The 17,491-nt window shown below is 49.1% G+C and overlaps 1 protein-coding gene across 1 annotated transcript; it reads right to left on the minus strand.

Annotated features, from left to right (window-relative positions):
• Nucleotides 1–13,376: 13,376 nt before the first annotated feature.
• On the minus strand, nucleotides 13,377–14,807 carry CARTPT (CART prepropeptide). Its single transcript, XM_086770889.1, has 3 exons — nucleotides 14,661–14,807; nucleotides 14,471–14,554; nucleotides 13,377–14,395 (listed from the first exon to the last, which is right to left on the minus strand). Exons 1-3 carry the CDS (start codon nucleotides 14,805–14,807, stop codon nucleotides 14,288–14,290), a joined length of 339 nt encoding a protein of 112 aa, XP_086627015.1. The 3' UTR covers nucleotides 13,377–14,287.
• Between the last annotated feature and the right edge of the window lie 2,684 nt (nucleotides 14,808–17,491).

A 17,491-nucleotide genomic window follows, 5' to 3' on the forward strand; every position in this document is an offset into this window, starting at 1 on the left:
GAACACAAATAAACATCGATTTAATTCCCTTGCATAGCACAAAAAGGAGTAGCTGCAAATTCTGTGAATAAAGTCAACGTTTCTGACACCCCTGTTTTACAGTCAGAAAGCTGGTAAATAAATTAATATGATTTCTAAAAAGTTATCACGAACAGCATAAGAAATTGCTTGTCTGTCTCTAAACACCTGTTGTTCTCAAAAGTGTGTATCTGGACTAATTTTAATTAAGGCAGTACCTCTTTAGGCAGTGTACTGGGTTTACTGAAGTAGCCATCAGCTAGATGGTTGCCAGTCTGGGCTCCAGGCTACTCCCTTATGTAGATATCCCATTTTCAGGCATAATATGCATAATGCAGCAAATTGATGTGATCATTGCTCTACCAGCTGCTAAGCTGTTCTCCAACTATATCCCAACAAACACTATGTTCACTCCACTGCTTTCATCTTCTGCTGAGTTTATACAATAGGATGCAAGAATTCATTTGTATATATATAATTAACAGTGCTTGGATGAGCATATTCTCATAATGAGGTCATAAAGCAGGTCAAAAGGGAGTAGAAAAGCTCATCCAGAATTTGTGTGGCATGAAAGGTTCCCAGTGCAGTGTTACTTCTGAGCAGAGGTGACTTTGCAAAAGCCTCATCTGGGAGAGCGCTGCAGCTGCTTTATCTGAATGTCCGGACTTGCTGTAATGATGCTACAAGATTGCATCCTTCTTCAATACTACTATCTTTCACTTTGGACAGAGTGAAAAAAGAATGAAGAAGGATGCAAACAGTAAAGACATAATACCTGTAAATTCGGTACTGTTAAGGAAGCTTATTTGAGTAACTGTGATTTCATACATACTGCTTACCTTGATCGCGTCACTTTAGTTCCCAGCATATAGCTTTTCAGGGCAGCGTATTTCCCTCTAGCTTTTCCATTCCAAAACTGGAACGAAGTTATTGCCAAAATCAAGTCTCCACAGGGTAACCAGCACCCTCTTGTGTTCATGGTGTGCAGAGACCAAACCTTGGGCTGGTAACTCTGGATAACTCCAGAACCTCATTCACTGCTCAATGCACCTTCCCGTGCCCTAAATCCGACGTGACAGCAGGAACCTGAAGGCTCACACACGTTCGTCCAATAGCTGGCTATTGCCCAAACAGGAAAGCAGGACTTTAGCACAACAGTGTGTACCTCACATTTTAATTTGCACAAACACCATCAGAAATCTTTGACTGGAACAACGTTTTTTTTTTTTTCCCAAGCATTTCTTTGGAGCTACCAACACCTTTACAGGAAGCATGGAAGTTTCTAAAAAAATAATTTTCACCATGTCTTCAACAGAAGGCAGAAAGTCCTCAACGGGCTCTTCATATCTGAAACACATTGTAAATTGCACAAGGAATAGTGTAATAGCAGTGAAATGATGTAAGTAGATCCAAAGCAAAACAAATACACAGTTTGGCTAGGGTACAACGCTAGTATCTCAATAAAAGCACAACTGATGCAACTACCAGAGGATCAGTTCTCTTATTTCAAAAATGAAGAGGACTGCCAGCCTCTAAACTCCATAAATTAATGATTTTTTTTTTCTATGCAGATTGTTTTATACAGAAAATCATAATTGCATACAGTTTGTGAAGTTTTCTGTAGAAACAACTCAATAGTTGTGGAGTTTAATAAAGAACTGCTTATTTTTGCAGCTTTTCAAAAATCCTTCTATAGAATTATGTAGCATATATTGTCCTTATTGCACAGCAGTGCTTCTCCAAGAATCCTCCAGTATGATCATAATTTTCTGTTTAATTCTATGGGTTTCTTAATGAACTAAGAAGTCAGTCCAATGCACATGAATATAACCATATTTTATCAGGTTTGTATTAATGCTTATGTATGTAAATTTTTGTAATCTTTGCTAGCTGAATCTTGAATAACTTTTCCACATAAGTATATTAGTAAAACTATGTAAATTTGAGTGCAATTTAAATTCACAAGATGCCAGATATAAAAAGATGTATGTTTGTAGTAGGTGAGTTAACCAAGTATAAAATATATTCTGAAGAATAAAAGAAGCAACAATAGTGCTGAATGCACTCATGAAGATATAGTTACAGAAAAAAAAAATACTACTGGCCATAATAATTAATTCTGCACCAAGGAAGACACTTCAATAAAATTTCTGGGCCTGGCACTGTCTTACGTTTACCATCAAAAGTAATTAAAGCGTCTCAAATTGCGCCCAGCTGTGCAGCCTGCAACATTAGAAGGACGTTGGAGCGGGTCCAGAGGAGGCCATGAAGATGATCAGAGGGCTGGAGCACCTCTCCTGTGAGGACAGGCTGAGAAAGTTGGGATTGTTCACCATGGAGAAGAGGAGGCTCTGGGGAGACCTTAGGGGGCTTGTAGGAAAGATGAGGAGAAACTCTTTAACAGGGCCTGTTGTGGTAGGGTAATGGTTTTAAAATAAAAGGAGGTAGATTCAGACTGGACATAAGGAAAAAAATATTTACTGTGAGGGTGGTGGAACACTGGAACAGGTTGCCCAGAGAGGTGGTGGATGCCCCATCCCTGGAAACATTCAAGGCCAGGTTGGATGGGGCTCTGAGCAACCTGATCTGGTTGGAGATGTCCCTGCTCCTTGCAGGGGGGTTGGACTAGATAACCTTTAAACATTCCTTCCAACCCTAATAACTCTATGATTCTAAAAGAACAACTTTGTCTCCTGAACCACAGTGTTCCTTATGTATATAATGAGGGTGAAATACTTGTCGTAGTTCAGCCCTGATCAGGACCAGACTACGCAGTCTCTCTCTCACTCCCCCCACCCTCCGAGAGAATATGGAGAGATAATACAAGGAAAAACGGCTTGAGGTTTGAGATAAGGACAGGGAGAAAATCCTTAAAGTCACCGTTACGGGCAAAACAGACTTGACTTGGGGAAAACTATTCATTTATTACTAAAACTAACAGGATAATGAGACAGAGAACAAGATAACCTCCCCCCACCCCTCCCTCTTCCCAGGCTTAACATTATCTCTACCTCCTTCCCCCCACCCCGAGCAGCACAGCGGGGAAGAGGGAATGGGGGCTGCGGTCAGTTCATCACGCATTGTTTTACGTCGCTGCTTCATGGTCGGGAGAAGAACTCCTCACATTCCTCCCGTGCTCCGTTGTGGGGTCCCACCCATACGCCACAGTCCTTCGTGAAACTGCTCCGGCATGGGTCATCTCTTCCATGGAGTACAGTCTCTTCAGAACAGCTGCCCCAGCACAGGCCCTCCACGGGCCACAGCCGCCTTCAGGCATCCACCTCCCCCAGTGTGGGGTCCTTCACGGGCTCCGAGTGGATCTCTGCTCCTCCGTGGACCTCCATGGGCTGCAGGGGGACAACCTGCTCCACCATGGTCGTCACCACAGGCTGCAGGGGAATCTTGGCCAGGAGCTGCATTACTTGTCCCCTCTCTTCTTCACTGACCTTGGTGCCTGCAGCTGTTTCTCTCACAAGAAAAGTTCTTCACAACAGGCAAGATCTCTTCATATCATCCAGCTCATCTCTCCACTTCTTGCAGCCGGGCCGGGCTGAGTCGGGCCCAGTCGGCCGCCTGGCGAGAGGCCAGAGGGTGAGGCCTGCAAGGCCCATGAGGCCTGCGCCTCCCCCTCTGCGCCTCTGCCCCCACTCAGCTTCTTCACATCTTCTCTCTTTTTTTTTTCTGTTTTCCCCTTCTTAAATACATTATCGCAGAGGCGTTATCACGGAACATTCTGCTACCAATTGGCTCGGCCTTGGCCAGCAGCGGGCCCGCCCTAGGCCCGGCCGAGTCCCCTGAACAAAGGGGAGCGACTTCTAGCAGTTTCCTACAGAAGCTACCACCTTAGGCCTCCCCTCACTAAACAAAACCACAACAATACTACATACTAATAACTGCTAGATCAACTCAAATGAGGGCATGACATATTCCAAATTTCTGTCACCTAATGTGGATCAGGAATACAGCAATGTATGAGTATGAAAGGATGAGCAGCTGGTAGCCTCCTCCTGCAGCCTAGGTGGGCAACAGTGCACCCAACCTAAGTGGTGTGCCTTCATATCCACTAGCCTCCACTGGTGCATTAGAGAGCACCGCCTGTGCCACTACTGTTTATAATATACTGGCAGGAGAAAAAAGTCCCACTTTTTTTTGGTGTCATACTTATTGTACAAATAAATGATCTAATCTGTCTTTGATTCTGCAGTTCAAGAAGACTTAGAATTGCCATCTTTTGCCTACAAAAATGAGTTTGAATATCATAACACGTAGACTGTATACCTGTTCTTCAGGTGAGTTCAGTAATATAGTTTAAAAAAAAAAATCTGTCCTCAAATGCAGAAAAATATCCCCCTCTGCTGGACTTTTTTAAAGATGACTGTTAATTTCATGAATACAAAAGAGTGGTGAGGTTATAATAAAACTACAGCTTGTACAGCATCGTCCATGGATATGGTGCACAAAAAGCTATAATCTCTGATTTGCCATTATGCTTTCCATTACACTCTTGATTTTTGTTGCACTTGGCTTAATACATCAGCCCATTGTGATCATTAGTCTCATTTCAGTGATCTCTGTTTGGCAAGCATGTGCACATTGGTCTGAAGTGTTACCCATTTTATGAATAAACGCAAGTAGAAAACAACAGCCAATGTGGTCTCCCGGAATTCACAACCAGAATTCAATTATACTTTAAACAACTCTGTAGATTAAAGAAAGCTTTATCTTGGCCTGGAAGATGCTGAAGCATACCTTTTAATGCTTAGTTACCACATTTCTCATTTGAATCTGTGTGCCAGTTTCTTTAATTCCTTATAGATGTGAAAATGTGACAAAAAGAAAAAAGTGGCAGACTTGTAAAGGAGAGCTCTAAAATCTTGTTGCAGGTATTCGTAAACTCACTGAATATTCTGAAGGTTAAAAAAAAAGCGCTGAACAAATGCATCATTGCTCTACAGGTCTTTTTTGAAAAAGCAGATAAATTTCTAGCTGATATGCCACAGAAGAGTGTACTTGAAAATCATGTGCCATTAACCTTAAATACTCTGGAAATTCAGTCATGGGTGATATACTTTGACCAGATCAGTGCAAATAGTTATGCCAGAATTCCAGCTCCAAAAGGGGGAAAATCAGCACATCTAGTGTGAGTAACACTGTGGTGAAGAATGGTAGGGTATAATGTATTTTCATAGAATCATAGAATCAATCATTTGGGTTGGAAGGGACTTTTAAAGGTCACCCAGTCCAACCCCCCTGCAAGAAGCAGGGACATCTCCAACCAGATCAGGTTGCTCAGAGCCCCGTCCAACCTGGCCTTGAATGTTTCCAGGGACGGGGCATCCACCACCTCTCTGGGCAACCTGGGCCAGTGCTTCACCACCTTCATTGTAAAAAATCTCTTCCTATATCTAGTCTGGATCTACCCTCCTTTAGTTTAAAACCATTAGCCTTTGTCCTATTGCAACAGGCCCTGTGAAAAAGTCTGTTGCCATCTTTCTTCTAAGCCCCCTTTAAGCACTGAAAGGCCGCAGTAAGGTCTCCCCGGAGCCTTCTCTTCTCCAGGCTGAACAACCCCAACTCTCTCAGCCTGTCCTCATAGGAGAGGTGCTCCAGCCCTCTGATCATCTTCGTGGCCTCCTCTGGACTCATTCCAACAGGTCCATGTCCTTCTTATCCTGGGGGCTCCAGAGCTGGACACAGTACCCCGGATGGGGTCTCAGAAGAGCAGAGTAGAGGGGCAGAATCACCTCCCTCAACCTGCTGGCTATGCTTCTTTTCATGCAGCCCAGGATACGGTTGGCTTTCTGTGCTGCGAGCACACATTGCCAGCTTATGTTCAGCTTTTCATCCATCAGTCCCCCAAATCCTTCTTGGCAGGGCTGCACTCAATCCCTTCATGCCCCAGCCTGTATTGATACTGAGAGTTGCCCTGACCCATGTGCAGGACCTTGCACTTGGCCTTGTTGAACTTCATGAGGTTTGGAAGGGCCCACTTCTCAAGTTGTCCACTTCCCTCTGGGTGGCATCCCATCTCTCAGGTATTTTGACTGCACCACTCAGCTTGGTGTCATCTGCAAACCTGCTGAAAGCGCACTCGATCCCACTGTCTATGTCATTGATGAAGATATTATACAGCACTGGTTCCAGTATGGACCCCTGAGGGACACCACTCATCACCGATATCCATCCAGACACGAGTTGTTGACCACTGCTCTCTGGAAACGACCATGCAGCCAATTCCTTATCCACCAAACAGCCCGTCCATCAAATCCATATCTCTCCAATTTAGAGAAAACTAGCGGAGGCTGGAGATTAATTCTGTCCTTCTTGTGAGTACCCTGGGTACTACTGACCTGTTAGCCTCACCTGTGTGCCTGGGAAGATCCTCCCAGAAGCTGTGCTGAGGCACATGGAGGACAGGGAGGTGAATCAAGACAGTCAGCATGGCTTCACAAAGGACAAGTCCTGCCTGACCAACCTGGAGGCCCTCTATGGGGGAGTGACTATGTCAGTGGACAAGCAAAGAACTACTGATATTGTATGTCTGGATTTCTGTAAGGCTTTTGATGCGGTCCCCCACAATATTAATTCAGGTGCCACTTTCCAAAAACAGGGCACAGGTCAAGCCTTCATGCTCAAATCTCTCACTGTCCCTTTTCACTCAAATAAGCCAGGATGTGTTGCCTGCTTAACAGGGGTAAAAAACCCCTGTCTTTTGGAAAAGCACCCCATGGGGAAACTGTCCAAGAACTTTGTTAGCCCAAAGACAGTATTTAGATATGGTCAGTGCTAGCCCATTGCTGAGGACTTTTTTTCCGGAAACACAGAAATCCCTGGAGATTTCTAATGCTGAGAATAGTTCTTCAAATGATTTCTGTGAGACCACAAAAATTCATGCAAAAGACCAGATCAACTTCTCTTATTCATAGCTCTGAGTTTTCTCCCCTGGACTGTTCTTCCAATAGAAGTGGTGTGGGCCAGATCTGTCTGCTGCCTTTTTTAGGCTGCGACCTAACCTGCAGGCTGTGGCTGTCAGAAGTTTGTGCTGGGAGGAAAACACACAAATCACTCGCCTCCTGAGGTCCATGGTATCTTTCCTAGGAATGCTGCCTCTTGTATGGGACTCCCTCACTAGGCTTGCTTGCCTGGATCAGCTGAGACAATGTGCCATCTTCTCCACAGCCACCAGAGGCTGGACAAAGGATGCCCTTCTGTAGCCAGGTCCCAACTGCCCTGACACATCTGCAGCAGCAGAGGTCCGTCACAGAGTGAAGGGACAGGGTAGCACATTCCTTCTTTTTGTGGTTTCGCCTGCTGCAAATGAAAACAAAAATCAGTGGAAAAAAAAAAAACAAAACCCAGATGAGTGGTCTCCTACCCTCCCCTGTGTGCCATGCAGTTCTCAGCAGTGCAGCAGGAAAGGCAGGGAGCAAACAGCTGAAATTGCTGCTCAGACTCAATGGTGTCTGTGGCTCCTGAGAGGGACTGTGCCATGACAGACTGTCCCAGATCTCACTCCGTCCTGCTGACGCTCTTCTCTAGGGTGTTGACAGCAGCAGAGGCTGTGTGTGCTCAGAGAAACAAGTTCAGCCGCTGCTGCCAAGAAGGCTTCCCTGCTTTTACAGGAAACGTCCTCACTTGGGGTGCCAGACCTCTGTTGCAGCACTCCTGGGAGAAGTAAGCCCAGCTCCTTCTGCTGAGGAACATGGATACACCTGCCTCTGAAGACCAGAGCCTTCAGCACGTGTTCTGTTGTGACTGGCTGCTGGGACCCCTTCCAGTTTACCCACTGGTACATCGGAACAGGAAGCCCCTCCCCTCTATGCACAGGGAGCCGCCATTTTGTTTCAGCCACCATTTTATGGCCACTGTCTTGCCCTGCGATCGGCTGGTTGCTGTTCTGCCCGTGTGTCCTTTGGTCTCCCTCTCATCACCTCCCTGGTTCCTTTGGACCAGGAAATGCTCAGAGATAGAAATATATAGATTCTTTTACAGCGTTGGCAGTGTAGGAGTAGATATATAAATGAGTATGTAAATATGTAAAAGTATTTTATTTATTTATACATAGATACACTAGTTTATATATATATATGTACACCTACATTTATATACTTGCATATTGTGTATACATTTATAAAGATACAGAAATTAAATATCTGTATCTGTAAAAGTATAGGTTTGAAGGACATAAACCATCTTTTACTAACAGCTAATGGGACAAATAATGAAGTTTTAATGTGAATAACAAGTAATTAAAAGGCAGATTTACCCTCCCCACCCCCACACTGTGTGGCTGCAGAAGAAGTGCCAACGCGTGATGAATCTGGTCCAGAATCCTTCTGGGGAGCGCAGTCAGAGGCGATGGGGCTGGAGGTGGGACTGGAGACAAGCTACAACATCCAAACGAGGAGTCCATGCAGGAGACAAGATGCCTACAGCATAGGTCTGAGCTGTCTCCGGGAGACGGGGCCGGGGACTGAAGATCCACGCCTGAGCTGAAATGGGGCTCACACAGGTAGGGTGAGGGATCGAGGTTTGGGGGTGAAGGTTCCAGCTAAGTCTGCTCAGGTCCCTGGGTCTCTCTTTGGGCAGCTACCCTGCCCAGAACGGGGTGTCATCACAACTTGCAGAGATTTGGGTTTAAAGGTGACTTGCTGGGGGTTGTAAGGGATCACAGATCCTGTAGCCTGGACGAGTGTAGCAGTGTGCTCCAACTTACTTTATTTAAAAAAAAAAATATATCCAGTCTCTAGAATTGAATAATCCATCCCCCCATTCACCACTGTTAAGCGAACACACTCATTTAGCTGAGACAGCTGCTTGCTGAGAATTTTGTTCCATTACAACACTGCCACCTCTTGTTTATCTGCAGATTTTCTTTTGCCCAGCCTCAGCCTGTGGTGGATCCACCACCACCACAAAGGCATAAAGCCTCGAATACTTCTGTTAAAATTAAACCTTACAAGGAATAGCAACCGACTGGATGCAACATCATGTACTGCCATACAAGTTACAAACAGGGAGAAATCCTGAAAACATCCACAGACAAGTTGTATCAGTGTTGACTGGTATGCTCTTTTCTCTGGTAACTCAAAGAATGAGGTACCAAAAGAAAGGGTAAAAACCAACAAAAAAACCAACAAAACAAACCACCCTGAAACCAAGAAGCAGCAAAACCCACCCCAGTGGAAAATGTAATGGGATTTTTCCAGGGAATGTGAGATATACTGTGTCCATGCAAAATTATCTCCAAACCTGAGACTTCTCCTGATGTGAATTTCAGTTGTGCTTTCAGTACTTGCCCCAACTTCCACCCCAGAGGCTGCCACCCAAAGGCATAGATTTTCCTGATGCTGCTATTCTGCCTCCCCCAGCGACACGAAATATGTGAATTGTATGGAAACCTCCTGGAGAAGGCATGGCTGCAGATGAGCCATGTAAGTTGATAATCTTTGTCTTGGAGTTTCTGACTAAGTGGTTTCTGGGAAGAGGTTCAGCATACCCTAGAAGAAGGTGGACCAGGAGAAGGTGGACCACACTCTCAGCTAGCAGGTACAACATGGGGAAAGTCCACAGAAAGCTGGGCAAAGAAAGAAACAGCACAGTCCAGCTGGGACACTTTGTCGTGCTGCTTGCCATTCAACTGGCTCATTCGGTTGGAGTTAGACTAGTGACAGAGATGTAGTTTCTGCATGGGTTCCTTGGTTTCTAGCATTCTATTTCATTTTTATTTCCTTCAGGTGGATTTAGAGATCAGTAGTAAATAACACTACCTTGAATTAACACTTTTTTTTTGTGATGCTTTTTCGTGGTATCTCTTTGTGTTTCAGTAGTTGAGAAGGGGTGTAGCTAGACCCAGGTCCCTGAGAGCTGCCAGAAGCTCCAGAAGCTGATGAGGAGCCCAGCCCCACAGCAGCAGGGCCAGCAGAAGCTGCTAGTCAACCCACCGCACAGAAAGAAAGGACCTGCCAGCCAGTCTGTCAGGTGTCGTTTTCTCTGCACATCTCTTGCCAGCTGGAAGAACCAATCAAAAAGAAAATTACTGTCTTGAAATGGAGTTGCCAGCAGGCAAGCGGATTTACCATGGTTGAGTCCTAACAGCCTCACACTTGAGGCAGCTGTTTTTTTTTTCACTTCATACTCAATAAACATATTATTTCTGAACCACAGGGTTGAGTCCAAACTTTCTTACAGCCCTCTCTGCTGTCTAAACCCAAGATAAACCGTCAAAAGCTGTGGTGCTTGTTTTGGGCGCTCAGCTAAGTGGTATGCAGGGCCCACCTTGGAAGTGTTAGTATGTTCCCTTGCCCCTCACCGCTATTTGCTAAGACAGCCTTGCTTTCTGTTCTCATAGGTGTGCCAATCCAGCTGCAGGACTCTCGGCTTTTCTCTAGACTCTAGAGTTAGCAGAGGCACAGGATAGTCCAATAAGGGTTTATTCCTGGATAGTCTTCCCATGACAGGTCAGAAACAGGGCAATAGGCATTTGGTCTCTTCACAAGCTGCTGTGGGAGGCTGTCCCCCTTTCTGCTGTCTGCAAAGCTGTCTGACTTCTTCACCCAGCAATCTGTTGAGGAACGTGTCTTTGATGTTTGTAGACCATGTAGACTGGATCAGTTCCCACAGAGAACTGGGTGGGAGCTGCTCTGTTCCCTCTGTCTTTCTTTTTAGTAGGTAAAAAAGTGATACCTGCAGAACCCAGGCCCTTTGCAAAGATGTGAAGCTGAGACTACTATGAGGCTACGTTAAGTTCCTGTTGAGCTACATGGTCCTCAGCTGTGTGGTAGGACCCAACTCTCCCACTCGGGCCAAGAGAGGCTGTCCTGGTGCATGGGGCTATTCCTCCCCAGGGCATTTCCTTCTGTTAAGCTGCATGGTCCATCGTCCAGGTCATTAATGAAGATGTTCAAAGGTATTGACACCCGTGTGGACCCTGGGGCACACTGCTGACAACTGGCATCCAGCTGTCCATCTCACACAGCACCCGTGGTTGCATCCTGCATGGGCTGGGACCATTAGGGGCCACCCCCAAGGGTCTCAGGGCAGAGCCTCACAGCCAGACCCATCCCACACCCGAGAGAGGGAGCAGGGCAGGGCAGGGGTCATCACTTACTCAGGGATGGGAGTGGACCAAGACCAGGCTGACACATCAGCCCATGGGGCTCATGGCTGAGCAGAACAGGGCTGTGAGGAGCTAGAGACCAGCACCCTATGGCCCTCAGGCCTGGCTGAGCCCCAGGCAGGGCTGAAATGGGGTCCTGGGTGATGGGCAAGGTGGGGACAACACCTGGGGAAGCAGGAATGGCTCTTGAGGCCCATGGATGCCCTTGAGGACATTACAACCTCCTGTTTGAAGGACATGAGACCTCTAGAGGGACAGGCACTCCCCTGCTTCTAAAACACCATGACAAGCTGTGTCCAAACCCCTCAAAAGGAAAGGTGAAATCAAGAGATCTTTTAAATTGAAAACAATGTCATCTCATGTCATTGATTTTAGGAGTGAAAAATAGGCAAATGTCATCTCTGTCCTGAGTGTTACAGCACAGATTTCCCTCCTCAGCTGCTTTTCTCAACCCATACAATAGAAATAACTGTAACGTAATGTAAGTGGTCATGAGCATAATCAAAGTGATACGAGCCCTCAGGCTGGTGCACACAGTCTTGCAGAGAGCATTCTCATAATGACAGCATCATGCAAGTGAACCATAAATCACAGTTTCCTTAAGTTAGGTTTTAGATTTATAATTTAGATATTTATTTAAACCACATTTATAATTTTGAGCACTATGATCAGGGAAAACAAGAACCATAAAATTAACACACAAGCTGAATCATTCTTGATGTATTTTAGTCCACTATTTCAGGTTTCAGTCCAATTTTGTGTAAATAAACCTCCAGTAAAAATATTTACTGTTGAGATGGTCTACACTGGATCCAGTTCATTGAGATGGCTGTGGTACCTGGGGCTGGACTCAGTGCTGAGGGGACTAGCAAAGAGCCAGCCTATGTGCTCCATGCCTGAAAGAGTCTAGCACCCAAATATAAGTCCTTTTTATTGCAGGGGTGGGGGGGGACCAAACCCAGATGCTACAAAAATTGTTTCATTATTCCATAAGAAATCAAGAGTAAGTGCCTCTACAGTGTCTCTGGGAAATACCATAAAGACATCCAGAAGCAGAGTTACCAATTTACAAAACCTAACACACACCTCCAGTCCTGCGAATGCACTATCACACCTCTCCCCCACAGGCCAGCACCCACCCACGGGCACAAAAATTGCAGTTACAGCTGGTTGCCACTTCTCCCTGGAAAAATCCCACTGCATCATCCCTGCTCACTTCACATCCCTTTTTCCTGGTAAAACCCTCCCCAAACAGCGTTCCCACCATTTGTTTAGTGTTCCCCTCCTGTCCCCGCACAGCATACACAGCCCCCCAGATCGGTACTACCTTGCCCGTGCATGGCACCCCCCAGCCCTGTGGTCCCATCCGCCCCACCAGCCTTCACACTCTTCTCTGGATGTTTTCAGCGGATGTTTGTTTTCTCTTTCTCCGGGCTAAGAAGAGTGCATCCCAACCCTGGGGGGAAAAAAAAAAAAGAAAACAACAAAAAGCTACCACCAACAATAATAGTAGTAATAATTAACAGCAATGATGGCAGTAATAATAATAGTAATAATGACAATGAAACAAACAGCAGCACGTCTCTTTTTGCAGTCAGTTTTTCTGTACCTGTTTCAGGCAGGCTTGCTCACGTGCTCTTACCCTCCAGGAGTAAAGCAAATGCCTCACAGAAATACCTTCTTTCTCACAAGCCTCTGGGTTTCTCACCTATGTTTGTGCTCTCTTCAACACCAAATATGAAGCCTGTTTGGAGCAGTGCTTTCCCCCCACGTCTGCTGTGGTCCATGCAGCCCCTCATCTCCCTGCGGGTAGAAATAAGATCTGATTCTGGCACACACACACACACACAGATGAATTGTGACCCGGGGAGAGGCAAGAAGTTCTTTCAGTGATCCCTCTTTTATGGGAACAAAACACAAAGCAGCAAAGATGATCCAGCCCGCGGTGGTTGCCCCCCCTACATCACCTCCCCAGCCGGATTCCTGCAGCTGGGATGAACCCTGCCCTCTCCCAAGGGAAAACCTGAGGTCCGAAGTGTCTGCGCTCCTCACAGTCCCTCTGGACGCCCATGGGGCAGGGAGCAGCCATCGGTGGAGCCATGAACCCCAGTTTCCAGCCCTGGCTAAAGCACGCAGTAGTGCAGGTGGGTGCAGTAATTTTGGAGTCACCCTCAGCCTCTCCCTCTGAGCGCTAGGGATTCCCGTCCGTGAAATCAAAACTTTTTCCAAAACACTGTCATCAGAATAGTGACTTTATTAACAGAGACAAAGGATTAAAACATGTTTGCTGAAACACACAGTGTACCTGTTGAGGATAGACATATTTATATATACATCAGTCCGTTGTAGAAACGTGAGCAATTTGGTCTAGATGACAAGGATATCCCCTGGTAGTCTGCAACGGATCCACACAGCTTCTTCTCCATTGTGGCTCCGGTAAAGCAACCGATTCCCCCCTCGTCCCACCCCGGCCGGGCTGGTGCCGGACCCCCAACGCCACCGGATTCTCGTGCGGGACTTTCTCCAGCGCAGGGCGAGCGCGGTTGGACTCGGCCCGAACCCGGTGCGGGTGGAACCCGCTCCCTCTGGGGTGCGCCGAGTCGGGCCCTCTCGGCTGCGGGGCGAGACAAAAAGGGGGTCAGGGTGCTTTGAACATCGCCCCCCTCACCCACCCGCCCAGGGGATCCCCCTGCCCCGGCTCCTCGGCCCCGCAGCGGGGGGATGCTCCCCGCCTCGGGAAGGAGCCGGGCACCCCGGGGCACGGCACGAGGCCAGCCCCGCTCCTGGGCACGGCTCGGCTCTGCACCGGTACGACGCTGCAACTCCCGGTACCGGCACTCGGCAAGGCACGGGCTGGGTTTTTCCTGGACGAACGAAATCAAACGGGGAAGGAGGGGAGGGAGGGGAAACGAGGTTTGGGAGGAGAGAAAGGAAAACAGCTGCACGGATGTCGGATGTCACGGACGGCGTTACACGGGCGGCGCGGGGGCTCCTCGCTGCGTTTTTCGGCCGGACGAGCCACGGGAAGCCGCCGCCACCGCCCCGCGCCGGCCCGTCGGGACGGGGACAGGGGGCCGGGGGGGGGGGGGAGGTACGGGGGAGACACGTCGGTGCCTGCGCTGCCGGCGGCTCGTCCCGAGGCGGCCCCGCTCACAGGCACTTGAGGAGGAAGGAATTGCACGAAGTCCCGCGGGGGCAGTCGCAGAGCTTCCCGATGCGGGCCCCCTTCCTCACGGCGCACTGCTCCCCGGCGTCGCACTGCGGGCAGTGGCAGGCGGTGAGGGGGGGTCCGCCACCCCGTCCCGCCCCGTCCCGTCCCTCAGGAGCACTCACCATGGGTACCTGCCCGAACTTCTTCTCGTAGTGCGGCACCCGCTTGCTCTTCAGCTTCTCCAGGACCTCCTGCAGCGCCTCGATCTGCCGAAAGACCACCCCCCCACCCCCCGCAGCCCCGGTTAGACCGCGCCCGACCGGGCGACGGCGGCGCCCCCCCCCACCCCAGCCTCGGCCCCCCGCGCCCCACCAGCTCCTTCTCTCGGGAGGCGCCGCCGCCGCCGCCGGGGGTGCCCAGGTCGCGGGCGCGGCGCGGCGGGGTCGGCCCCTGCCCGCGGGCGCCCAGCAGCAGCGCGGCCGCCACGGCGCAGAGCGCCAGCGCCCGGCAGCTCTCCATGGTGCTGCCGCCCCGCCGCCGCCGCTGCCTTCCCGCCGCCGCCGCCGCCGCCTTTATAGCGCCGCCACCGCCCCGCCGTGCGTCAGCGCCCCCCGCCGCCCCGCCCGGCTCGGGTCCGCTCGGCTCGGGTCCACGCGGGTCCGCTCGGCTCGGCTGGGCTGGGCGCTCCGTGACGTCCCAATCACCCAAGTTTTAGCCCCAAAGGCACCCACTCCGGCAGAAGTTTCCCCCGCGGGGACGGCTCGTCCTCAGCCCAGCCACGCTGGGCACCCGCAGCTCAGCCGCTTCTGAGGGCGAACGAGGGGAAAGCGGCCCCGCACCCCTGCCCCCGCACCCCGTGTCCTGGCGGCGGCCCACGGCCGCCATGTTGTGCGAGGAAAGCGGGAGGCTCATCCCTCGCCCGCGGGGGTCGGGAAGGAGGGAGGGGGCGGGAGGCCGGTGAGCACGCGGGGAAGCGAGGGGAGGTTGAGCCGTCAGGGAGACCGGGCTTGGAAATGGAGGCAGGGACCTGTTAGCCCACGGGCTAAGGAAAAGCAGGGCGTGAGGGGACGAAAAGCCAGGATGGGAGGGTTAATCTGAAGGAGTCAGGAAGGGGGAAAGATGAAGAGGGTGAGCGACCGGCTGATGAGGGTGGGGTGCATGAGTGGGGGCAGGTGGGGCTGCCAGGAGGGTGAGAAGGCTCCAGGCCGCGGCAAGCAAGGTCAGAGGCAGTGTCAAAAGGCCCAGGATAAAAGTGCTGGTACTTGGAGCAGAAGAGGTGCTCGAGGCTGAGCGAGCATCGTCCATCCTGCGTGTGAAAGGAGTCACTTCCTTTCGGGGAGAGAAAAAGAACTGACACTGAAAGGAAACCTGGTATCAGTGCACTCACCTCCCGTCAGGCCTTCTGACGGACGCTTGGCTCTGCAAGCTCCGTGGCCTCCGTGTTCATCAACGCTGTGGCTTAAAAGCTCCCCAGCAGCCCCGAACCTGTCCGGACCTCATGCTCGTGGTCTTCTGTCCCCCTGGCATGGTGGCTGTGGGCAGCAAGCCTGGTGTGCCTTCAAAGAGGCTCCACGCTTAGCTCTGCAGCAGCCCCTGCCCTCCAGCCAGCGGCAGGGGAGCTGGGTTGAGTCTCCCCGGGTGGAGGGAGGATCATCTGGAGAAGGAGGAATTTGGAAAGCCTCATTAACAGAACTCTCCTAGCTGGTCGTTTGTAGAGGAGCTAGGAACAGCCTGAAAAGGCAAAAGCAACATAAGCAAAAAAAAGTCGTTTAAAGAAAATGAAACAGGCCCAGGGACATACTTTTCCAAACAGGAAGGCAGTGTTTAAAGGGACCAAGAGGAGTATGGCTTAACAAGTGATTTTCAACAGCACCGTTTTATTTGAGGCAATAAAAAGAGTCCGATCTGTCCGACTCTCATGTTGCTTGTCTCCGGAGCTGCGTGTTCACCTCATGCTGCTACCTCCTCCTACACACTGCTATTGATCATCACATCCAGCAAAGGTCTCGTTTGTAATTGCTGTTCAGAGTAGACCTCTTCTGTGTGTTTGCGTGCATCTTCCAGTCTCCTTTTGCCAGACATCTGGCTGATGGTAAACCACTTGGAGAGAATCCTGTGTCCCAGGCTGGAGCAAAAATGCAGCTGCATGAAGTACTGGAAATTGTGGGCTCGCCGAAGCAAAGTTTCTTACAGCAGAGACATAACACAGGCTAAGAAGGATGCAACACTTCATATGGAGAGGCAGATATATGGCCCATTCAGCTTTGAAAGCTGCGTCTGTGAAGCCTGACCAAAAATTCAAGCTGTATTTTATAGTATGGGGATTACTCATGCAGTGTTGAAAACACGAGAGATGCTCAGAGAACATCACTGTTTTCTTCCCAACTTGCACTTCCAGTAAAAAGCTGAATTTGTTAGTTCCCTCAGTAAAATTATTGTTGAATGTGGAGGCAATTACAGATTTCTGTTGCCAAAAGTTTTTGTATCTGACTGGCTACAAACACCCAGAGAACTGTACGTTTTCATGCCTGTTCCTGTCTGTATCACACTGTCTCTGCAAATGTCACTGTACCCTGTACCCTGCTCCCCATTCTGCTGTTCTTGTAGACTTTGTTTCCAGCACTGGGAGGTAAAAATCCTTATAGGAGGCAGGAGAGCTGAGTATCAAATAAGAGTGCCAGAAGCTACCTCATAAAGGAGCAGAATGGGGTCAAGGCACAAAACCGCGAAATCACTGCTAACAGCTACAATAAGGCAGGTGCTTTTTGACAGCTGGCTATGAAATTAGGGGGGGGTCTGTGGCACTGTGGAGCTCAGCTCCAGACAATCTACACGGAACACCGTCAGACCTCGGAGACGGACAGCTCTGTTGTAGCTATGCATTAATTCACACCTCTCAAAGTTAACTTTCTCCATATACGTTATTGCAGATGAGGTACAAACAGGATACAGCCAATGTGCATTAACATCTGTATTTCAAATGGATCATTTTTGAAGTTGCACATGGTATATGCTTTTCATAATCACACACTCCCATCATGACCAGTTAATTGAATGTACTTCTAAAAGCAGGAAAATAATGGCGGTTTCTGTTGACGCTGATGTCAATGTAATGGAGTATCCATTGAGCAGTTCTGATGCATTTATGTGTTCTAGTTCTGGCTTGACGTAGACATAAAGTTGGATGGATTTTATAACTACTA

This window comes from Chlamydotis macqueenii, chromosome Z (assembly GCF_036417535.1).
Source record: "Chlamydotis macqueenii isolate bChlMac1 chromosome Z, bChlMac1.mat, whole genome shotgun sequence".
NCBI classification, from domain to species: Eukaryota; Metazoa; Chordata; class Aves; order Otidiformes; family Otididae; genus Chlamydotis; species Chlamydotis macqueenii.

What these genes read in the sequence shown, in the direction of transcription:
- CARTPT (XM_086770889.1), bottom strand. Translation starts at nt 14,807, where the DNA reads ATGGAGAGCTGCCGGGCGCTGGCGCTCTGCGCCGTGGCGGCCGCGCTG. An exon ending in CCTCCCGAGAGAAGGAGCTG is followed by an intron (nt 14,555 to 14,660) that starts GTGGGGCGCGGG and finishes GTCTTTCGGCAG; the next exon opens with ATCGAGGCGCTGCAGGAGGT. An exon ending in AGTTCGGGCAGGTACCCATG is followed by an intron (nt 14,396 to 14,470) that starts GTGAGTGCTCCT and finishes CACTGCCCGCAG; the next exon opens with TGCGACGCCGGGGAGCAGTG.